The following is a 24663-nucleotide window of genomic DNA, read 5'->3' as shown; positions in this document are numbered from 1 at the left end:
GGCTTTCAATATGTCACAGATTTTGGTTTTGAAAACCAAATTTACATTGTAGGAGAGGTCAAGATGGAAGCCAGAGGTTTTAGTATCTTACTGAGAATCATCTGGGGCTTTTAGAACTTGGATTGGTAAGGAAGACAATTTGGATTGTGGGTTAAAACACAAACTGGATTTTTCTGCCAAAATAATGAAGTAAAAGCAGTGAACTAGTTAATTTAGATATTTAAATACCATCTTAATGTTTCAGTGTTAACACTCCACTGATACGAATAGGCAGGTTACAGCCCTAATAGCTATCATATCTGCAGTATCAGGAAGATAAAAATAGAATCAGTTATGATTTGTGCCCATTTTCAGGTTTACTTTTTTTAATTATAAGGATTGGAAACATAATTGGAAAAAAGGCAGAAAAAAACCAACTCAGATTGTAGTGCACAATTCTGTGGTAGTGGGTGAGAATTCTCCAATCATGGAAAAATGATACCCTGGCAGTGTTTTTATATTCTTTAGTAGTTCCCCCCCCCCCCCCCCCACACACACACAAATGCTGCAATTGGCAGTATGTTACTATGAAAACAATCCCTGAGACACTAACAGGATAGGAATACGAAGGGCTGAACTAAAGTACTGGGAATTGTAACTATGAAGACAGAAGAGTCATTTCCTTATTTTAAAATGTGACTGGTTGATTAGGAGAGTTGATGGACATCTCCCCACCAATCAACACTAATCACACTCACTCTTACAAACCTATTATGACAGAATATTTTGAGAAGGGTGCAAGCAGGTACAAAGAGAGAGATTGCATAAGCTTCATTTTTATTTTACAGTATTTACTATTCCTCCAGAATGAGAAATTCTGAAGTGATCATTACAAAGCAGATGTTTGCCTACAGTTACCACATAAGAGAACCTCAGAAGCAAGTAGTTTTTGTTCCATTTATTGAGATTAGGAAGTAGTGGCTATAGATGTAAAATCCCATAGTGTCAGTTAATATGTTAAACGTTATGTTTAATCGGATAACCACTTAAATGGGAGTGGGCTGGAATGGGCCCCCTGCCATGGGTAGGGGCTACTCCGAATGGGCTGGAACACCCCTGGCAACCTGCATTGTGTTGTCCTGGCCAGGCTGGATCCGCCTTGGCTTCAGCTGAACTAGAACACCTCTGCCCATGATGCATCAGGCTGGGCCTACCATGGGCCCTGCTATGCTAGAGTGGGCCCCCCTGTCCACTTTAGGCAGGGGGCTGCTCCAGCCCCCACCAGTTAACCATAACTGGTAAGCATCACCCACTAAGGGTGATGCTAACCAGTTAACCATTCACCTCCCAAAGGGTACGTCTAGACTACATGCCTCTGTCGCCAGAGGCATGTAGATTAGGGTACCGGACGTAGTAAAATGAAGCGGCGATTTAAATAATCGCCGCTTCATTTAAATTTACACGACCTGCCGCGCTGAGTCGACAAACAGCTGATCAGCTGTTTGTCGGCTCAGCGCGATAGTCTGGACGCGCGGGTGTCGACATCAAAGGTCTTTGTCGACCACCCAGGTATGCCTCATCCCAGGAGGCATACCTGGGTGGTTGACAAAGACCTTTGATGTCGACACCCGCGCGTCCAGACTATCGCGCTGAGCCGACAAACAGCTGATCAGCTGTTTGTCGGCTCAGCGCGGCAGCCGTGTAAATTTAAATGAAGCGGCGATTATTTAAATCGCCGCCTCATTTTACTACGTCCGGTACCCTAATCTACATGCCTCTGGGGCCAGAGGCATGTAGTCTAGACGTACCCTAAGAGTGGTACGTCTCACCTTGTTGTAAATGTGGGCAAAAGATCTTTTTAAAGGTATCCCCTGTATAGCTCTCTTGAATTAATCTGTATATTTTTCACTTCTCCAAGTTGAATGTTTATATTAATTTTGTAAATTAAGCAGTTCAAACATTCAATTTCAACTCCACAAGACTTTGGGTCCTGATCCATATTTTCTGTGACATTTCTAGACTATAGAGCTCTGAAATTCAGTAAGCCGGTAAGATATTTTTCTAGGAAGATGTTGCCCAATGGAAATCTCAACTAGTATGCGCAAAATGTGAATGAAATTTAAACTGCTCTTGTACGTCAAAAAAATGGCAAAAACCGTAATAGTTTACAAATAGAGAGATGGGGAACATTCCCTTCTTGCTGCCAGCCTGAAAACTCAACTGGGGTTGTGTGTCAAAATTCAAGCTTTATTTTTTCTAGGCTGTAAAATAATGCTAGTATTAGAAGGTGATGTACGCTGCACCTTTTAGAGTGGCAGCACAGAACTTACAGCCCAAGAATGTGGGTGGTTTACAATGGCTTTTAACTCTCCTGATACTGGGCTGCTCCAGGAGTTAGAGACCTGGAACAAACCTAGATAGCCCTGGGGACTTACATTATGGCCGACTCAGGGCTGCCCTATGGAATCCCGGTGCCCATAACTGACAAGTCCCCTCCAGCGTCACCCCAACTTTCCCCCTAAGCCAGGGCTTGCAAGGGGGTTATCTGAAGGCAGCCTTTGGCTGTTTTCTGCAGGGCCTGCAACAAGGGAATACTTTTCTGTCCATATTGGAGGCTTTTATGGCTCCTTTTCATCATTCTGGCCATTTTAATGGATGTCAAGGAGCAGAAGTGAGAATCACACCCATAGACTCTGCAGTTCTGTTGAGATGAGTGATTGAGTTCATTCTCCCATAGCCCTTGAGAGGCAGCACAGCTAACAGGAGAAAAAGCAGAAAGGTACTAATACCACTGAGGTAGACAAAAATAGGATTCTAAATACCCCAGCAAATCAGTTGAATACACTTTTAGGATTTATTTTTTCTGTTTACACAGACTATGAGACAGTTGTAGAAAGTCATTTATTTATGTGACTATTTCAACAGATGGTACTAGTTATGTATTTTGTATTTGCTCTTTTCTTACTTGACTCAAGGTCTTCCTTGAAGTCAATTTATTTTAATCTTTTTCAGTTTTGAATTGAAGTACTGTAACTTGCAATAGCTGAGAAGTTGACAATGCTATTACTATAATTCAGGTGTCCATTTTAGGCTTTGCTTTCACCAGGCTAGCACTGTACATGAGACACAGTACTGCAATATATACATGATGTGGAATATCACAAAACTAAATAAAAAGTGAGCATGACCAACTTACTTTAGCATTGAGAGGGCACACTGATAGAGCACTCCTAAAGAGCTGTTCTTCAGACCGCCACTGGTTACTACGGATAGCACACCGCAGCATGTTAGTCAACAGGATCCCAAGAACCGCAGCAGCAAGCATTTTCTTGAAGAAACGAGATATTGGGTTAATAATCATTGTTTTAAAACTCTTCCACTAGTCTTGGTCATCAACTTTATTGACTGTTCATTAGTACCTTTTTCTTAGCTTGTTTGCTCAACAGACCAAATCCATATGTAAGTAGCATACAGTAGCCAATACTGGGGAGGTAGAGGACTCTCTCTGCAACAGCAAATCCTACTCGGAAGAACAGGTTACTTGCAGGAAGAAAAGGGATAACAAGAAATCCCAGTCCCAGTGTAAGAATTCTGGAAATAAGAAACAGACTCACAATTCAGCAACAAAATTTAGAAGAAAAAATGTTTCTATTAATAAATATAAATGGTTCACTAGACATTTGGAGCCATTATGTGGACTTACCTGTTCTTGTCTATCTCCCATTGAATTTCAATGGGATCAGGATGCCTAACTCTCCCGGGCTTCTCTGAAAATCCAGCCACACTTCCCACAAAATTAAACTGGAGTCAAGCACTTGGATTCTGGGACACAAAATGACCCTAATAAACTGGAAATCATTATTTCTGTTCTCCCTGACCCAAATATACAGGCAATAAAACTATGATTACAGCTATCTACACATTTTTCAAACTAATATGTGACTAACTAAGGTAAAATATTTGAGTGTTTTAAAAAGCATTTTATTTGAGTGTTATTTAAAAAGCTAACTCAAAGATACATCGTAAAGTTGTTAAGGAAGAAACTGTACTTGAAATAACCCATTTTTTCAATAGAAAACCTATCAAAGAAGTCAACTCTTCATGTCAAAAAGCTGCCCTGTTCATCATAAAGGAGACCCACATCAAGATAGCTATCTATTACTTTAAAACATGTATTTTTACACTTATTTTTATTTAGAATACAATTTTGGAACTTGAAATGAAAGCTGGGTCCACTCACTCCAAAATGAGCTAGGTCTTCACAGCATTTTCAATTTTTTTTTTGTTAGTTTAGAGGTGAGCATGAGTGCTGGCCAATTGACTCTCTGTGTTGAAACAAAGGCAGAAACTTGGGCTTTCATTAGCCTTCCCTCCTCTCCCACTCCAAAAGGAAAAGGGAGTGGCTTGCAACTAAGCCTGACTTAAACACTGCAGCTCTCATTGGATGACCAGATCAGAGAAAACCCACTGACTAGCTCCCAACTGTGGAGGCAGGGTGCGGAAGGAAGTGTTGTTTCTGTCCACTGCTGGCCTGTAGTCATTTTGGCTTTGTTCCAGCCACACCCTTACCCCCTTCTTAGTTTACTAGCTCCCTTTGAGGTTATACTGATGGTCAAATTTTATTAGGGGTCTGGAAGAATTCCCCACTCCCCCCGCACACACACACACACACCATGACAAAAGACCACATGTGTGGGGATTCACCTTTGATCAAAAATCCAAGTAGCCTGATTTTGGAATTTATACTTCATATGTCACACATTTGTCTGCTGCATTATTTTAACACAGGAATGTGGATGGAGGGAGAATTAAAAATATATCCTAGGTGAGGTTCTTGTAACTCAATGGGTTTTCTTGAGCATGGGCCTCAATCACAGCTTTGTATAGTAAAGGGATCCATGCCTTTACCTCTCCTACCTCCAGTATTATGAGGGGAACAGGTTGGAGCTCTGACTTTTTGCCAGACTGCCTCCGTAGGCCTAGGCCTTTGAGACTTGTAGACCCTGTAGCTACTGGCACACACTTAAATCGCACACTGAACAGACTTACCAGATAGTTTGGGAGAGAGTTCTTTGCTGATTAATAGTTTATTAAAATTGCAACTTATGCATTTAATCATACTCTGGTGTGTGTGTGTGTGTGTGTGTGTGTGTGTGTGTGTGTCTAACTGCTTCTGTGTCTATATTAAATGAGAGAGTACTGACTTAGTAATGACTTAAGTTGTGCAAACTGGTAAAAGCACAGGGGAAAGGGAAATATACAATAGATCATTATTTAGAGGGAAAAAATTGGCACCACAGAAGATGATAAAACTTTAAACAATGGATTAAATTGTTTATATAATTTGAAAGCTGACAAATTTATCAGCTAAGGACATTCAAAAGTGCAACCTAAACATATCAGGAAAGATGTTAAATTATTTTATCATATTAAAGGCTTCTATTTACAGAAGCTTTTGGGTTGATTTTCTATGAAGTACAATTTTCCCCACAATTATTTTCTCAATAACCCTTCATTGATAAAAGAATCATCACTCTGGGATAGCATTTTATTTTTAATCAATGGCCAGAATCACTACATCTTTTCAAAAAAAGGGCCCCTTTTTGTTATTACAAAAGAAGAAAAAAGAATTGTTAAAAGAGGGGCACAACACACATCAATTACACTCTGCTCTGACCACAAATTACTTTTTACCACCTACAGTGCTAAGATTCTCAAAATGCCATTTCAGGAGGAAAATAAAGCAGCCATCCATACTACTTTCTACAAGTTTGCTTCCCAGTAGTCAGTGCCCAAATTGGGATGAAACTGTAATAATAGCTATAAATATTTATTTGAAATACATTTGCTAGATATTGGTTCCAGTGAATTGTTAAAATGATCAGTACTAGATTTAACAAAATAATATTGTACTTAACCTAGTGTGGAATTTAAAATTCAGCACTGTCTCTTACCTTCTCTTATGGCTGTCTTGTGAGCACAGACCTTGGCATATCAGGCCAATTAGGCAAAACCAAAGTGCTGCTAGTGCAATTATTCTCCAGTCACTGACTGATTTAATAAGGGGTATGCAGCCCATTGACCAATCAAAACACAGCCACCAGGGACACAGCAGCAACCATGCATTCAGCGAATAGTAGTAATTATAGTTTATAGCCTGTCAGTCAAAGGAAAACAAACATTTATTTGATACTAAACTTCTGAAAAAAAAACTAACTTCAGCAGTTTTCTTTGTGATCTTTGTTTCCCTTTCCATCCCCAAAATGTATCTTCTAAAATACTAAGTGTCCTAACTGAAGCGCTGCATGATTTCAATTATGTACAGGTCCATTCATTTTGAATTTTTAAAAAATCATAATGATTTTTATAAAAAAAATATTTCCATACGCTGGATGCTTTTTTTATTGAGGATGGGAGATCCAATTGTACATAGCCCTTTGTCCCATCCAGATCCACATATATAATCTCCCAAAATATGAGGCAATGTGAAAAAAGCCCAGCTCTATTATTGGGTATTTTTTTGAACTTGTGGAAGTACGAAAGTTTTGTGACTTACTCTCACAAACAAGCTGTCTGCAAACGAAGCTGGGTTGTCTACTTCAGTAAAAGCAGGTGGTCCTGTACCCATAATTCTCCAACGCATGCAGAGCATCGTGGCCCCTCCCAACAACAGAAGAGTTATCCTGAAGAAGAGTCCCTTTCTAAACAAGCCACCACTCTACAGGAGAAAACAAAAGCAGGACAAATTATTAACACCTTCAAAACTTCTTCCCACCCATTTAAAACAGAAAAATCTGGAGAGAAGATGGTATTTGTGTATTCTAAATATCAAATGGCATAAATGTTTTATAGACATTGAACAAAATTTTCCTACTTGGTATCTACTTGTTTTAAGGCAACTTTATAAAGAAAAGTTCTTGAGGAAAAGCACTGTGCTTTCTTTTGATTGTACAGCATCTGGTATATTGTAGGGGGTTTGGGAAACAATAATCAAGAAACAATAATGAAGTCTGAGAATTCCCTTCTTTCTGGTTTTATTTTGTGGTGTTCACTCATTTGAAAAGAAAAACTTATTGTAAACAAAATTTTATTGATGAATTACAATAAAAAAACAATTTTTCTTTAAGAAGCATCTCTACCAGTCTCTGGAAGTTTAAGTTATTTCTCAAGTCAGTTTATGTCAAGGGGTTTGAGGAAAAGATGTAAGATGTAAGTATGCATAGTGCATGATGGAAAGAACAATAAGCTGAGAATTAATAGCAATATACTGTGAGCACTTAATTTTAAAAGTATCTAATTAATAAATGCAATTGAAATATTTAACTATTGTTAACAAGTGGGTTTCTCCATTTCAATCTATTCACTATAAAAATTATATGAGTTAATACATGAAAGCTGTCCAGTTAATTAGGGAAACTGGTGGTAATTATTTTTTTAAAGTGTGACTAAACCAATGGGCAAGATATCCATTCTTAAAACAGCCCCTAATGGTCCATTATGACTTCATTTTTAGTACATTCTCCACTAAATGTGGTTAGGGAATTTTACATGAAAATCATCATGGTAGAGAGAAAAAATTTTAAACAAACAAAAGCTAGAAGTGTCACTGCTCTTTTGTTCAAGATTGAGGCTTAAATCTGAAAAGATGGTCTGGACCTAAATTTTGATAAAAAGAAGTTTAGTGTTTCTTTAGCCTCGGGGAGAGTGGACTATAAGAAACTTGAAAGTGTCTATATACAAAGACTTAGATACATTTTCATACACAAATCAGAAGAACTTTTGGAGGCTAGAGAAGCTAAAATTAATGCAATATTAATATTTTCCTCCTTATTTTCAAGAAATAACCGGCACTTGTAGTTTTCCCACACATAGCCTAACGATTTAAAATTGTAAACCAGAAACAATGTTTTAAGCTCTTCCAGTGACTTTCTTTTACCTTTGAAGCATTTTCCTCATTGAAACTCTGAAGTGGTTCTACTTTAGTCCCCTACCGATCCCAAGACTCCTCACTTCTATTAAACTGACTGACATTAGTCAAATTACACTGCTGAACTCTCTATTACTCCTCTGCTGCTAGAAGTACCCCTTTCCCTCAAGCTAGCTATCTTTGCTCAAATTGGCTGATTCAGTTCTACGGAGTCCACTCTCATTTACTGAGATCCCCCCTGAAGCTCCAAAGGGTCTTTACTGCACACTTTATCCTTGCAGAGCTTATGAAAGCTCCATAGAAGTTAAACTAAGCACCAGGGGAGCAATGGGTCTCTAAAATTTCGCACCACGCAATGTCTAATGAAGATTTTTCTGCCTTGTTCAACCCTCCCCAAAGGAGGAACAGATAATTAATTTGTCATTAGTAACTCACTTCTCTTGAGGGACTATCCAATTGCAAGCGAAAGTTTACTCAATGCTGGGATGTGCTTACCATTGCATGTGTGACATGCCAGATTTAACCTAAGCTGATAATGGATGAGCTAGAGTTCACTGTTGTCATTTGTTTATCCTCCAGTGACTGCCAGTGGATTAACTGGGTTCTCATTCACAGCAATACTAGGAAGTCTCTTTCTTTCTTGTCAAGTTGCATTCTGGGCAAAGAAAGTATATGAGCTGGATTGCCAAAAGAGAAAGCGATTCTCTTATGCAACAAATACTGTTGTACATGCTGTAAGTTGCTTTTTCCGCCTTATTTTATTTTGTGAAGCTAGATAAATAATTCTCTCTTTGCTTTGCCAAAGAAATGTTGTCAACCTCCAGTTTTGGCTTCTGGTTATTGACCAGGGAAACTGGTTTTGGGACTGATTCCATGTCAGAGGCAGCTTTCCTAAATACTCAGACATTGCTTCTTTTATATTGCAGTGAAAAGAGTAGGCGTAAGTCTGGTGGATACAACAGTACTCTACCATGGTCATCCATGTTGCTGCAGATATGTTCCAGACCATTGCCTTGTTTTGCTGACTCTGAAATTATAACTAGTTTTTTTTTATTTCACTCCCAGAATCTTCAAAAATTGCATCCTTTTTATTGCCTGAATAGCCAGAATGAACTAAGATAGAGTGCACTCACCTCCAATGATTTGTCTTTATGTAGTACCTTTTGAATAACTTCCAAAATATTTAGTCTGTTAATCACCAGAGCATCAAAGATAGCGTTCACACCCTAAATAACAGGAACAAAGAAGAACTCGTTTATTCAAAGGATATTTTCAAAAATCTTACTGCTATAGCGAATTATTGTACAGCTTAATTTTGATTCCGAACCGGTTACAAATGGATTTAGCCAATTCCTCCAAGAACTGAACAGAATACTGTAGGAAACCATGCCTGTAGGAAACTATGCATATGTATATAGACAGCCAGGCTCCTGGCTTGTACATGTATAACAGGAGGCATGAGTAAATTACCTCCTCCCCAACCCGCCTTCTGTTCTCCTCACCCCTTTTGCAGCCCAGGGTTTGCAGTCATAGGGACTAGTACAATAAAGTGGTTTTTTTTTAAAAGGCACGCAACCCGCAATTCTGATTGTGAAACACCAAGCATGTTTTGGCTGCATGGGTTCAAATTGCCTTTTCCTTTAAAGAGACACACAGGTTGCCAGAGCAATAGCTTAGAGTTACAAATGATCCAGGCAGGGTTCTCATTGAAATTGCCACAATGTTAAGTGCCCAATCCTACAAGGTGCTAAAAACCACTGGCGAAATTCTATGGCATTTTGCCAGACAAAAACCTTAAAAACAGGCTAAATAACTGAAGTTAATGGAGATCAGAATCAGGTCCTATATAGCCATCAACTCTCAATACCCTTTTATTCTGACATGCTATTTCATGACAATGTATATGTTGCACACATCCTATCTTTACAATAAAAAAGTTCACAGTACTTGTGCATGAAGGAGGCAGGGATCCAGCTAGAAAGGGACATTTCAGCATGAGGCACTATTCATTTTTACATTTGGCTTCTATGGATCTTTTTAGCCTTGTTTTTACTTCGTTTGGCCTATGATTCTGTTAGTGTGAAGCCCCTATCCCCGAGGTTGGGGACAAATATAATCATCCTGAAAATGCAACATCAACAAAGGCAGCCAGAAAATAAAAGCTTAGGCATCTACTCAAACATTATTGTCATGTTAGTGTGAGAAACAACACACCTTAAGTTAGAGAGCCACTTATGTGGCTCCCACACATGACACACTGATGTCTCCCACACATCCCTTACAAGAAAGCAAATCTATTTCAAAACAATTCTGCTTATGCTCCAGGATATGTCTTCTGAAATTTATTTTCTCTTCTTTAGACTAAGAATAATATGAACAAGGTTCTTCTTTCCTTAAGTATTCATCTGTTCTACTATGCCACCCTGCCCAGTTATAGCTGCAGCTGTACAAATACAGCCCAATTTTGGCATCTCAGTAGGCTACTGTTGAAGTAATTGGATTATCAAAAATAGGATGACCTCAGGTGAGTAAAAAGATGCAGAAGCACATGAACTTAAAGAAGGTGCCTATTTAAATTTGTGCTTAAAATAAGAAAGATGATCAGTAAAAAGGATACATAACCAGAACAGCCACTTTGAATCAGGGAGTGTCAATAGTTGTTTAAAAAAGGGATACAGGGCATTTGAAAACTTTCAGCCATTTATCACAATGGATTTAATGAACAATATCCTTTGCAGATTTGCTGGCAGCAAGGGCCCAAGATGACAATCAGACATGCAAGAACAGAGGTACCCAGTGTAGCACAAACTGAAACTGGAATTATACCACCTACAAAGAGGGCAAGTAGAGACTTCTATAGGCACATGCAAGCTAATCACAGAGACACAAAACAAGTACAAAATGAATCACGTTAGACACACCAGGCACCATAGGAAAAGAAAGCCTGGCGAGGTCAATGTTTAACATTCATAAGCCAATTTTCTTAACAGGCTGATTAATGCAGAAGCACAATCCAAGCTGTTTCTGGATATGAAGATTTGCAGCAACATGTATGCAGTAGTAGCTTATGGATACTCAGGCCAGAATTTAGTGGTTATGTAGAGACCTTACCAGTACTGTAATTCCTTGTTCTTTGCACAGCATGGCTATTGCACCAAGGAGAATACTCGCCAGTACCCAGAATATAGAAAAGTGGTTCCCTTCCTTATCTGTCAATGTAAAATATGACATAAAAATGGTGCATAAACCTACATTAACACTAGAAACTTTACAAAAACACAACACTGTTCATTTTCTTTTTAAATCTTTTTTTTCCTCTTATGCCTAGTGAGAGATTCACCATTTAAGACTAGAGGGCACCAATAAGGCATTTCTCCCTTGCCAGTAGATGTTTAGTGCACAATGGACACAGAATCTCTCTTTCTGTTTGGTAGACATTCTTGTCTCTCCAATTCTAATCTGACAGAAGCGCCACACAGGTTTCCAAAGCACATTATCTTCAAAGCCTAACTCCCCCACCCCCATTCCACCATGCTGGAGACACAAATTTATCATTCCCAACTTCTGGCCTTATTACTAGCCAGTCTCCCTGGCTGCCTGAGAATATGAAAGTAAAATTCATCCTAATTATTAGATATGAGGTATCATCCACGAGTCTTATTTTAACTGTTTCTTGATCCGCAAGGTCCATGGAGTTAAAAGCATCTCCAAGGCTGATTTAAGTAGTATATCAGGAATACATCATTAACTACGCATGAGGGAATTCTGGACCAAAAAATTTAAGTTCTGCACACAATATTTTAAAATTCTGCAAATTGTATCAATAAACAAACATGGAGGTTCCAGCATGGCAGTCGGAAGCATTTCTGCCCCGCCTCCGGACACAGACACAACAATGAGGCTGCAACCGACCCTGACACTAAGCACAAGCAGGCAGGCTCAGTCCAGCAGAATCCAAGTGCAAGGGGTGATCCAGGTGTGGGATTAGTGGGTTCTGTGTGGGGCAATCTGGGTGTGTTCAGGTGTGGAACAGGATTTGGAGGGGGACTGTTCCAGATGCAAGGGCAAAGGGATTCTATACGTGAACGTGGTTGGGCCAGGAGTGCTGGAACAATTTTTATAGGGGAGGTGCTATGAGCCATTGAACCAAACTGCGAGCCATGTCCACAATGGAAGCAGCTCCTTGTAAGAGAAGAGGAAGTCCCGTCCCCCCCACCCCAACTGGGACTAGCAGCTGAGTCCAGTGCAAAGTAGAAGCTACCAGCTGAGACTTCAGTCCCAGTGCCCCTCTCTACCAGCTGATCCAGGTGCCTGAAACAACATACCTGCGCTGCTGGGGAGGGGTGAGTGAACTCTCTTTCAGTCTCCCTTTGCTTCCCATTCAGATAGGCATTTTTTTTTAAATCTACTGGGGCCATGAACTCCATGCATATGCAGTGGAACAGAATCCCCCCAAAGAGTAATTCATAATTTAACCAAATGTCACAGAACTCAGCAACTCCAGCGTCTGACTGGAGGACCAAAAGTGCAACAGTTACATTTTGCAGTCAGGAAGCACACATTATAGCAATTCAGGGTCAGTGGGGGGACAGAAGGGGACTACTGTAGACAGGAGCCTTCAAAGGCAGCATATTGCTTGGCAGCTGATGCTTTCAGGGCAGCATAAGCAGGCATTTCCAATATAACCATCACAACATGCCCAACTGTTTCAAGACACTTATGTATTTAGGACGTTTATCCAGGGACAGAGATTTTTAAAAGAACCTATGCCAAATTAATATTTATGAATCAATGTTCCATTCCATACCATATCCTGTCTTCAGAATATTTTTATTCAGATGATTGCAGCAGGCTTGGGGGGAGGGGTGTAAATGTTTTCAGTGTGTATGGGGTTTTTTTTAAACAGTTTGGTGTAGTTTTTCCACCTATCAGATTGCTTTGGAAAAATTAATATCAGAAGCAGTATGTTAGAATAAATATCTTAAAAATAATAAATCAGTAGGAGTGTAATATTTAGTACCTCTGGCACTTTTCATGCATGAGATTCCCAAAGATCTTTATTAACAAAAACCCTGGAAGTGCAGTGACTGTGTAGGAAGAGAAACTTTATGGTATTAGCAAGAGATCACACATACAAACCCTTGCAGCATTTTCTTCTCCGTACCAGTTTGGGAAGGGAGGTGGATGTAAGAAACAGAATGGTGATCAGGATATCACTGAGATTACTGCATCTGCTCTTTGGAAAGGGCCATTGGGTCTTATTCCCACCTGTTAGACACTGGACCATGGGCCATCTGGCTTAGTGATTCAAGTGAGAGTTCTAACTGGTAAGCTGAGCTGGGTCCAGGTTTGGCAGAGCCCAGGAACCAGGCAAAGGTCAGAAATGGAGAGATAGGAGCCTAATGCCAGAGCCATAAGCCAGAAGCAGAGCCAAGGATCAGTACCAGAGAGGGAGGAGCAAAAAAGGATCCATGGTTGGAACAAAACAGGAGCAAGGCTGGAATAAGAACAAGCACAGCTGAGGGCTTGAGACCCACTGAGCAGCCAGAGAGCTGATGTTGCTGGGTTCAAAAGCCAGCCAGCTGCCCTTCCTGAGCAATCAATCTGGTAGCCTGCTGCAGACCCACTGTGCTTCTTGGGGTGCCAGGACACTGACTCTGCTGCAGGCCCTGCTTCCTAACAGCATTGAAAGAGTGTCTTCTAAAGGCCTCAGGTCCTGGTTTCTTCAAGCAGGTGCAGTGAAAAGAGTGCAGGTTAGGGTCATGGACATGTTCTCACAGCTTTCATCTAGGCCCTATCCCTCCCAGTCAATTAAATACCGGACCCTTCACCATCATCAGCAAGAGTCCAAAATTTACCAAACCATGTATTCTTCCTGCTCTTGAATTGGTGGGGCAGGGCAGTGAAAGGCATTTGCAGTATGTGGTTTTAACAGGGAGCTATGGAATACAGGATGGACCATGTAGGGATCCCGCTAGCTGAAGGTTACTGGATTAATCTGTTCCATAATCTTACAAGGCCCCCTAAAGTACTGGTGGCCCATCTTTGTATACAGGTGAGCAGATCTAAGGTTCTGGCCAAACAGCCAGACCTTATGCCCTACGGAGAAGGTGGGGGGATAGCTGGCAGTGCAGATGAGCAGATAGTGGGTAGGCTGCCTTAGTGTCTTCTAACCAGCTTTTAAGCATTTGGTACACCTGATGGGTATGAGCACTAACATCAGAAATTGCAGGAACTGGGAACTTGATGGGGATTCTTGGGGGAAGGGGAAGTGAAAAGGGAATCTATGCTTAGCAAAACAAAGGGGAATGTTGGGTGGAGATACTAGTAGTGTTGTTGTGGGCAAATTCTCTGTGAAAGATAAGTGATGGTAATTAAGAAAGATGTTCCAGAAACAGACTGATCTGTTCGGTCTGACCACTGGTTTTTGGGTGGGAGTCAATCGGAGAGACCCTCCCGTCGACTTCCCTTACTCTTCTCATCCAAGATAGAGTAACAGGGTCAACAAGAAAGCAATCTGAGATTGATTTGGCAGGTCCTCACTAGACCTGCTAAATCAACCACCAGTGGATCGACTGCAGTGTCGATCTGGGCTGTAGTGCAGATGTAGCCTGTGTCAAATGTTTCTGGTAGCAGGATCTGCAGTTCCCATAGGGTTGAAAGTGTGGCACCCCCTGATGCCATGTGCACCTCCAAGTTCCCAGAGCCACTACCAACTCTGCTAAAGAAGGACTGGCCTGGGAGGGATCCATGTTGGAGAGACGGACTCCTAGCCTTGGGTTTTTTTGGGGGGGGGGGGAGGGAAGATGGGGCGCTGCCCAAACTGGACCATGGGTGGTATTGCATAGTGGTCAAAGGGAAAATTCGGCCTGTTACAGCTGGGTACCGGGTAGACAAAGTCCAGGAACGAGTCAAGAATCAGTAGCCAAATGCCAGAGTGTAATCAGAGTTGTAAATCAGAGGCTGAGCAGGGGATTGGTTCTGGTGACAAAAGCCAAATGCCAGAGATTGAGGGCCAATCAGCCAGGACAAAGCAGAGGACCAACACTGGAAAAGAGCCAGAGAGGAACCAGGTCTGGAGCAGAACGGAGCAGAGAACTGGAAGCAGGAATCAAAATAGAAGCAAGAACAGCATGATATCCATTGAGCAGCAAGAGAGCCGCTTCTGTGCTTAAAAGTCAGCCACCCTTCCTGACCAATCATACGGTGCAGTCAATCAGGTAGCCTGCTGCAGACTAGTTGTACTTGCTGGATTGCCAGTAGACTCCTTCTGCTACAGACTCTGGTCCCTGTCACCACCTAAACAGTCACAGCCAAACAGAAAGGAAAGGACTTGGAAATACAGATAGTATACAAGCAAATGATATTAAAACAAGCCAAATTAGTCTCTGGCATAACTATGCTGAAGATTCAGGAATATATTTAGCAAGCATCCAACTGAAGGGTAATTCCCATGAAGAATGGAAATATATACTTAGGAAACTGAAAGTTTCTGCTTATCTTAGAGAAAGGATGATCTTATGATCAAGGTACTTGACCAGGACTCAGGCTATTCAGTTCAAAGCTCCCAACTCTGCTACAGGCTCCCTGTGTGACCCTTAATCTCCGTGTGCCTTGATTTCCCATCTGTAAAATGGGAGTGGCAATACTTCCGGTCTCCCATCCTTTAACCAGGTTTCCTTTTTAGAGTAAGACCTTTCTACATATTGATATAGCATCTTGGGCCCTAAGGGTGCTATTGCAACATAATGAATATGAAAAACAAAATTAAAAGCCTAATTAAAAGGATTGTAGTCAGTTTTCCAAGATGAATAATTTCACATCTACTACTAAAAAGAGTTTTCAAATTGATAGCCACCTTTTTCTCCAACTCTCTATCATCATCACATATACATGGGAGCAACATTTCCACATGAAGATAAAGCTTATGTTTCTCCGTACCATAGATGTATGCACCTATTGTGCTGTAATGCTAGAGGCTAAGAGAAAATCAGCTCTAGTTTCCAGCTCAAATTGCCAGAGTCCCAGATAGATGATAGTCTGGCACCTATTTTGCATTTTTTTTTTTTTTTGCTCTCTTACATACACAAGCAGCAGAGACTACTTGGGTATACCTTGATTCTCAGAAGCCAGAATCATCTCAGCACTCCAGGTATAACTAGGTGAAATACAAGCACTCTTAGATGGTGAAAGTGCTCATCAAGAAAAGAAATAATCAAGATCCTCTCCTTCAAAACTGCAATTCTGGCCCTTTATTTTCTCTTGCTCTCTCAAAATGACAGTTCTGTATTGTAAGGATACAATAAGGGTGTAATATAAGAATCAGTCTGAATACACTTCAAGGAGAAAGTCTTTAAATACGTATTTTCTTGTGTTTTTTCTTGGGTCAGTAATTTTAATTTTTCATGCAGAAGTGTCAGTAGCAAGCTAGGCTAGAAAAACAGATGCAGAAGAAAGGCTATTCGCAATGCCACCAATTAACTTCTGAAAAGGTAAAGCACTGTATAACAGTTAATTATTGTTATAAGATACACACATACCAACAGAGGTAATCAATTTAATGAAGCACATTTCTTTAACATTGCACTGCTTCCTACTAGGAAGATCTTCTGTCAGAAAAGGAAATCAATCTTTGGTTGGCACCTATACCTACTTGAAAGCAGTACACCATATTGACAGTGGGCATAGTGCCATGCTAACAGATGGGCATGATTGTAAATAAGCCAAAGAAACAAAGTGTGCATTACACATTCCTGTTAAAAAAGCTGTAAATCTATGCAGTATTTTGTACTTACACACAAAGAAATCTTAAAACTGCCCTTCTTAGAAGAAGGTGTGAGTCTAGGTGACTGAATGAACAACCCATATGAGCTGGAGGAAAAAAAATACTATGTAATGATCATCCATTCAGATTTCTGTGGTGGGTTAACATTTCTAAATAATTCTGCATACACAGGGTCCTCCACACTGTGGAATTAATTAAGCCTAGGCGTTTCTACTTCAACTGATAGACAGTTTAGATTTTAAGGTCACAGCAGCTATGTTTTATTAGTGTGATTCAACAAGAAAAAAAAAGTTAAGCAATCTCCTGAACCAATAAGCCACTCCCAATTTTTGGGCTGGCCAACCAAACAAGAAAGAAAATCTCTCCAGAGTACATAAACCAGCTACATGAAACAACCCACAGCCCTCTGAATACCAAATGTAGTTTCAGTTTTTCCTTCTTTGAGAAAAGGCCTGTCCATTTCCATTTACACATAAGGCTTAGGTGACCGATTTAAGCTACTTTCCTACCACTTCAGAGAGCTGAAGTAAGAATTCACTGGTCCAAAGAGGCAAAGCTAGTATCTGCAGCTGGGATTTAACCTCATATCTGTTTTAAGACTAAAACCTCATCATTCATCTCCAGTACTTTGACTCCATCTAGCATTGCTGTTCAGTTAAACTACGTGTTCTCTTAGGACATCTAAACTTCAAGCTGGAGGTGGTGGTGATTTCCAGCTCAAGCAGACACCCACATTAGCTTGCAGTTAGCTAATGCACTAATATAAAATATAGCCACAACAGCACAAGCTGTGAGAGGGGTTAGCCTGGAAAAAAAAAAATCAGGCTCCCAATATTTAACAACAAAAGAAGAGTCCTCTGCCAACTGCTAAACAGCTAAAAAAATAGTTCACAAAGCTTGCTTCAACACAATAATGGTGATCTTCATGTAGAAGAGACGAGCATTTTCCATCTAAACAAAACATGAGTAATAGAACCCTGTGAATGCATGTCACTCTACTTTAGTTTGAATGTCATGCTATGTGAAAGACAACAAGAGGTGGGTGGGAAAGATTAAGCAGAAACTTTAAACTCTGAATAAAAGCAAAAAAGCAGAATAAAGTCATTTTAGGATGTCAGCAATGTAGGAATCAAGGGCATGATCATTAGGTTAATATCTTGGCCAAATATTCACATGCAGCAAATCTCACGAGTAAATCTCACTGTATATAACACAACTATCATAAATTCACAGAGCAAATCACTCACAACAGGCCTGATTACAGAGCTAAAGACAAAGCAGGCATGAAGAACATTACATTATAGATCTCTTTATTAATTCCTCCAAGTACAGTGCATTAAAATTCAAGCAACCTTAAGAAAGTCAATAATCCAATAATCTACATTTATTTTACAGCAGCAATTCCCATCTGACGGTCCATGGACCAGTGGCGGACCATGAATGGCATGAAGCCCGGCATGGCAGCCTTAGAGCAGCCACTACCCAGGCAGCAGCGCTCAGCTGGGAGGCAGCACAGGGCTAGATGGGGAGGAGGGGAGGGCGGGACAGGCGCTGGGGGCTCAAGGGGCAGGGCTACTACTGGGGAACTCTAAGGTGAGGGCTCTAAGAGGCAGGGGCTGACACTGGGGGGCACCTGGGGTGGGGAGCTGGCAGTGGTGGACTCTGGGGTTGGGCTAGTAGTAGAAGACTTATGGGGGCAGGGCTGGCACTGGGGGGCTCTGGGCACAGGGCTAATATTTGGGCTTTGGGCTAGCACTGAGAGGGGGCTCTGGAGGAGACTGGGTGCAGTGGGGCTCTGGAAACAGGAGGTTGGCACTAGGGGAGGCTGGTGAGGGGGCTTTAAGAGGCATGGGGCTGGCACTGGGGGGATCTGAGGGTGGGAGGCTGGCACTGGGGGGTTGGGTGCAAGGGACTCTGCAAGTGTGTGTCTGGCATAGGGGGTAATGCAGGGGTGGAGGGCTCTGGGGGTAGTGCAGGGGTGGAGGGCTCTGGGGGTAGTGCAGGGGTGGAGGGCTCTGGGGTTAGGGCTGGCACCGGGGGGCTCTGGGAACGGGGTCTACCCCAGCCCTCAGAGCTGCCGCAAACAGCTGTGGCAGCCGCCGGCCATGTAGCAAATACTGGAGCTGAAGCCGGCTGTTCGCGGCAGCGCTGGGGACTAGGGCTTTTGGTGGATTGGTAACATTTTATTTGCATATTCATTATTTACATAATGAACATGCAAATAAAACTTTACCGGTCTGCCAAAAGTTTGTGACTAGGTATAAAAAAAGGTTGTAAACCACTGTTTCACAGGATTTACTACATGCAAACAATTGTCAGCTCTTGATGTTTCCAAAAGCCAGAGTAGATTTTCAATGACAGATAAATATGTTTTAAAATAGAATTCAGAGAGGTACCCGTGTTTGTCTGTTTCAGTAAAAACAAGGAGTCTGGCAGTACTAATACCCTAATAAATGTATTACCTTAAGTGCCACCGGACTCCTTTTTTTTTTTTTAAATAGAGGGAGAGAACGAGAAAAGGAGATTCCAAGGGAGCATATTATGGCTCAAGAATCCCTCAGGATATGGAGAAAATAATCTATCTTCTCTGGAAAGAGTTTGGACCCTTCAAACTGGAGATCTTCTGCAGCTCTTTGGACAACCCAGAAAGGTGTAGCTGAAAAGCCCACCTTTGTACCACTGTCACAGGGACCAGGCTGCTGTATCAGCTATGTCCAGTGCTGTTTCTAGTACTAGTCTGGCTATTAAATGAGCCTAAAAATGACCTGAAATTGCTCCTTTTACATCTCCTCCAGTAAATGGCCCAGAAACACATTCAGTTTCCCGTAATTAATAAACTAATTTTGCCATGATAGGTTGGTAATTCACAACTTTACCTTATAATGTTGCTGACACAAATACCGTGTTGCCAAGCCCAACTGTTTGGAGTTGATGACTTGGCATGATGTTGCTTGATTCACTATGATGGAGTTGGGTTGTGGATGTTGGAACAGGCATCCTGCCTCTATGGGACGGATGTAGGGATGGGGTTTTTGAGGTCTAATGTTGGTTGGCGCAATGGAGGCTGCTATCTGCGGGATGATTTTGGTAGGCTCTGGGAATCACATCACTAATAAGAAGGGCAATTCTGGATTAAGGATGTTAAGTAACGGTTAAGTGATGAGTCGAGTAGCCGCTGGGGCTCTTGTACATTTCAAAGGGGGAAGTCCCGCTGACTCAGGCTGCATGTGGCATGCCAGCTTTGAAATGTACAAAAGTCCCCAGCGGGGGCTCTTGTACATTTCAAAGTGGCAGTGCAGCATGGAGCCCGGAGTCAGCGGGGGACTCAGAGTTGCCCACTGACTCCAGGCTCCATGCTGTGCTGCCAATTTTAAATGCCAGGCTGCAGCTGGAGTCAGCTGGGGAGATGTGCGGTATTTCCCCAGAAACCTGGGGTCATCTGGAGACTCCCCAGCTGATCCAGGGTTCCACGGAAATGCTGGGCTCCACGCATGGCAGCACCGCACAGCTGATCCCCAGCTCAGCTGTGCAGCGCTGTCCCTTTCAAATGCTGAGGTGGCATTTCAAAGGAGTAGCACCACACAGCTGGGTCCAGGATCAGCTGTGCAAGGCTGCCCCCTTGGAATGCCACCTCAGCATTTCAAAGGAGCAGAGCCGCACAGCTAATCCCAGGCTCAGATGTGCAGCACCACCGCTTTGAAGTACCTTCCCCACCCACCCACTTTGCTTCCTCTATCTGACAGAGGCAGCAAAGGGAGAGGGAATCAATTAGTGGACTGACTATCCAATACGCTTTTGCTTATCTCATAGTCAACTAGTCCTTAACATCCCTATTCTGGATGAGGAGGAGGGGTGCAGAATATCCACCAAGTTGTGAAGTTTATCTGCCACCTCTTGTATGGGAATCTGCAGTTCAGTTGCCACCCGCTTGGTACAAATCAGAACATTATTAAACCCATCACCTAGTGATGGGGGGAAGGAATTACAACCTCCTCTGGTGGAGCTAGGGAGAAATTTGCTTCCCCTTCAAGCCCTTCTTTCTGTTCTAAAAATGCTTCCTCCTTCCCTGAGTCACAGGCTCTGGACAGGCAGGCTGCAGAAGACCACCTGGTGGACTCTAAGAGACACGGGATAGCCATGGTACATGGGATGTGTATGTCACCCAAGAATCGCAATATGGCCATGGGGACAAAGAAGGGACATGGGTGAAGCAGTTACCCAAGGGGGCCCACATCACACTTGTGGGTTAGCTCAATGGAATTGAGGACAACTCTTGATTGGGATGGAGGGCCACAATGAGGAGCCAGGGAAATGACCTCCTCCTGGCCACTGTCAAACTTGCCATTGGGTACAGACCATACTGACCAGGGTATTTGGTGGTCCACAATCTGGAGCTAAAAGCAATTCTGGGTGCAGGAATGTGCTTGGTACCAAGTAATGGGTATTGCGGTTCTTCCCCAGCCATCAAATCTACCAGAACTCATGTAGTATCCTGAGTTTACACAGTACCATGATGTCCATGGCTATCTGTCCCACAATCCAGACAAAACACACATGTGAACCAAACCAGAAAGTGTGTTAGAATACAACAAACTTCAAAGAAACATCCTTCTCTCCTGAAAGTTTTCCAGGTTGACAGCTTCTACTTTCCCACACCCTTGGAACCTCACCCCTCCCAGGGGGTGGCAGGTCCCTTTCTAGACCTTTTCAGGTCCACCTCCCAAACCAAAAACTTCTTCACATGCATCCATTTAAGAGACCAGATACCAGAAAAAAAATGTCACATTGCGCAGCCTGGCTGATATATACCTGTGGAAGAAAAAAAATGTGGGGACCCAATCGCCACCATCATAGGGCATGATGCCCCCCCAAAGTCACATTCTCGGGGCACAGTGCGCCATGCGGGAAGGAGAAGGCAGAGTAATGGCAGGAAGGGGCTGGGTTTGGGGCGCTGGTATCACAACTCCCTTCCCCCACCCTGACCCACCCCGGAGTCCCAGGCGAGATTGTGCAAGCATTCCAGCCGGGGATGGCCAGAGGGTGGGGAGTTTCATACCCCGGTGTGTTTCCTAAAAAAGAGACTGTATCTTCATCTAAGCTGTCTGAAAATGGCCCAACTCTATGTGCGCACTAATGCATTACTAAAGGGGCTTATTAATGTTAGCCTCTATGAAAGATCAGCTAACTCTGACACGCACAAGCAAGCCTTGTATGGGTGAAGGAAATGGCCTACTGACTGACTGGTGGAAATGAATACTCCCAAAGAATATTAGGCTATAGCTATGTATGGCTAGAAACATGAGTCTGCCAAAAAGAATGCCAAAAATGTCTTAATAAAGACAATTCCCACAAAGGAAATCGCCATCTTGGTCAGAGTTAAAAGACGATGTAATATCAACAGTTAACTGAGACTTAATCCATAGATCTCCACAGGGTCTCCAATTACAGTTACTGACACACACACTTACATTTCTGGACCTTATGATTAAACACCCAAGTTAGCAGGCATAAGGAGAACACTTCAAGTTCAGAGATAAAAGGATTTCAACTATGAACAGGAAATATTTCAGTTTCTATTATTCCAAGTGCAATTACACTTTGAAAATTAATTATAGAAGAAGCTCAGAATTACAAACACCAGAGATATAAAGGGACTGGTCAACCGTCACCTCATTTGGAACTTGAAGTACACAATCAAGCAGCAATAAAGACAAAAAAGCAAACAGTACAATCCTGAGTTAAATATAAACTACTAAAGAACAGGGATGTGAAGAACTAGTCAACTATCTGATAAGCATTTGCTCCCCCCCCCCTTGCTGCCTCTATTAGAAAGAGGCAGCAAGGGGGTGAGAAAGAGGAGGGGGACTTCAAAGCGGCAGCACCATGTGGAGCCTGGGGCCAGACCCCGAGGTCCACACGATGCTGCCACTTTGAAACACCGCATGCAGCCCAGGGCCAGCTGAGGTGTCCCTAGGCTGCACGCAGTGTTTCAAAGTGGCAGCACCGCATGGAACCCAGGGTCAGTATGAGAGTCCCAGCTGATCCCGGACTCCACACAGCACTGCCATTTTGAATGCCATGAGGAGCCTGGTGCTGGGCTCCCCACGGCATTTCAGAGCGGCAGCACTGCACAGAGCCCGGGGGAGTCCCCTGCTGATCCTGGGCTCCACACGGCCCTTTCACCTTTGAAGTGTAGCTAAGGCTGTTGCTACACTTCACAGGTGGGGGCACCCTATCAACTAATCGAATAGTTGATGCAAAATGCATTGACTATTCAATTAGTTAATTACTCACAATTTAACATCCCTACTAAAAAACTTAAGAGAAAGTTTAAAATGATTTGACAAGGTATGGAATCTGCTTCTGTCCCAGTTTCACTTAAATTAAGACGATTAAAAGCAGCATTTTTCTTCTGCATAGTAAAGATTCCAAACTTAAGTCACTGCTCAGTTATAAACTTTTCAAAGAATCACCATAAGGTTTGTCAGTTATGAACAATCTCTATTCCCGAGGTGTTCACAACTCTGAGGTTCCCTCCTATTGAGTGTAAAATGGTATCTTCTTGCTCAACAGGCCCATTCTTTCTAAATATTTGATCATATGAGCATACAGAGAGACAAAACCCTGCTTTTGTGGCTTTTTTACTCCTGCATGACCTGCAGAACCAACACACCTAAGGAGCTGTCTATACTGCAACCAGTGGTGCAATCTGCAGTTCAGTTGCAGCACCAGATGTGCTCTAGCTAGCTCTCTCAAAAAAGATATGAGGACACTGAAGTGTGGGCTAAAGTGTCAGCTGCATATGTGTGCCTGACGCCCAGGATACACACACACTTGTGCAGCTGGCGTATCAGCAGAACTGTTTACAGACTCTCCTACCTGTGTGCAAACCCACCAAGGAAATCGGCTCACAGGTATCACTGAGGGCCTAAGTGAGTCATCTTTATTATTAGTGAAGATGTGTGCAAAAAAAGAACCCAGCTTGAGTCTAAGGAGGAGGGATATGGGAGTGACCTGCCCCAAGTCATAAGCCAAACCCTCTGTACCCCATCCTGTATTCCAGTCCCTAGTCACAACTCTTTCCCAGACCTTAACTCTTTCCTACACCCCTCCACCAGATCAGAACCCTCTCCTGTATCCATACTCCCTCCCCCAGACCCTGCACTCCCTCCTGCACTCCTATCTCTTGACCCACGCCAGAACTACTCCTCTCTCAGAAAAAAAACCTCCTAGACCCCATGCCCACTCCTGCACCCTAATCCCTTGCCCTGAGCTCTCTTCTGCACTCAACCTCCATCCTGCACCTCCTCTTTTAATACCACAGAGTGCAGCCCTTGACCATTTACCAAATTCTTGGAGTGGAGTCCCATCAAAAATTATTGCCTCCTCCCATCCCCTGGGTTAATCATCTTCCCCCCTCCCCCCCCCCACACACAGAGCTGGGCATGCTCCAGCTGGAGCTTGGGTATAAAAGCTCAGTCTGCGTTGACAGAGGGGAAAGAGGTGCAGAGAGGACCACCTGCACTCCCAGGAAGAGGCCAGCAAGATGAAGCCAAACCCTGACAGACAGACAGGGGACATCACAGACATTAGAGAGGCCAGGGGATCGCAGAGACTGAGACTTGGGTAGGAAATGACCCAGGGGAATTTTCCAGGGTAATGGACAGAAACAGTTCAGGGCTTGGCGTGTTTCAGTTGGAAACCTGACAAGCCAATGACAGGTTTACCTGCCACCAATAGGGCCCTGGTGGAGAAGGAGAGAGGGCCTGGGTCCCTGTATCCTGGCCACCACCTACTTGAGGCTCACCCCACCAATGATATTAACTCTGGCCATTATGCCACACTCCCCTGACCACAGGGGTGATTGTATTGATTTTGGCAGACAGGCCGCCCCACACTACCATTAAGGTTAATAAAGGACTCTGCCTCAGGAAGTGGAATACCCTGCCCCACAACCTTGGCTGCCTTGTTC

The 24663-nt window shown here is 42.7% G+C and overlaps 1 protein-coding gene across 2 annotated transcripts in view; it reads right to left on the bottom strand.

The window, feature by feature from the left end:
• Positions 1-24663, bottom strand: part of TMTC4 (transmembrane O-mannosyltransferase targeting cadherins 4) — a 71587-nt gene that overhangs the window by 22736 nt on the left and 24188 nt on the right. For both annotated transcript variants that reach the window (XM_006122464.4, XM_006122465.4), the window contains exons 6-11: positions 11018-11115; positions 9040-9132; positions 6536-6697; positions 5934-6136; positions 3399-3570; positions 3176-3307 (exon numbers count right to left, since the gene is read on the bottom strand). In XM_006122464.4, the coding sequence (XP_006122526.2) occupies positions 3176-3307; positions 3399-3570; positions 5934-6136; positions 6536-6697; positions 9040-9132; positions 11018-11115 (860 nt within the window). The remainder of the gene's footprint in view (positions 1-3175; positions 3308-3398; positions 3571-5933; positions 6137-6535; positions 6698-9039; positions 9133-11017; positions 11116-24663) is intronic.

The sequence above is a fragment of the Pelodiscus sinensis genome, chromosome 1 (assembly GCF_049634645.1).
Source record: "Pelodiscus sinensis isolate JC-2024 chromosome 1, ASM4963464v1, whole genome shotgun sequence".
NCBI lineage: Eukaryota > Metazoa > Chordata > Testudines > Trionychidae > Pelodiscus > Pelodiscus sinensis.
Note: the sequence above shows the minus strand (reverse complement) of the source record. Positions and strands in the feature narration are given on the sequence as shown.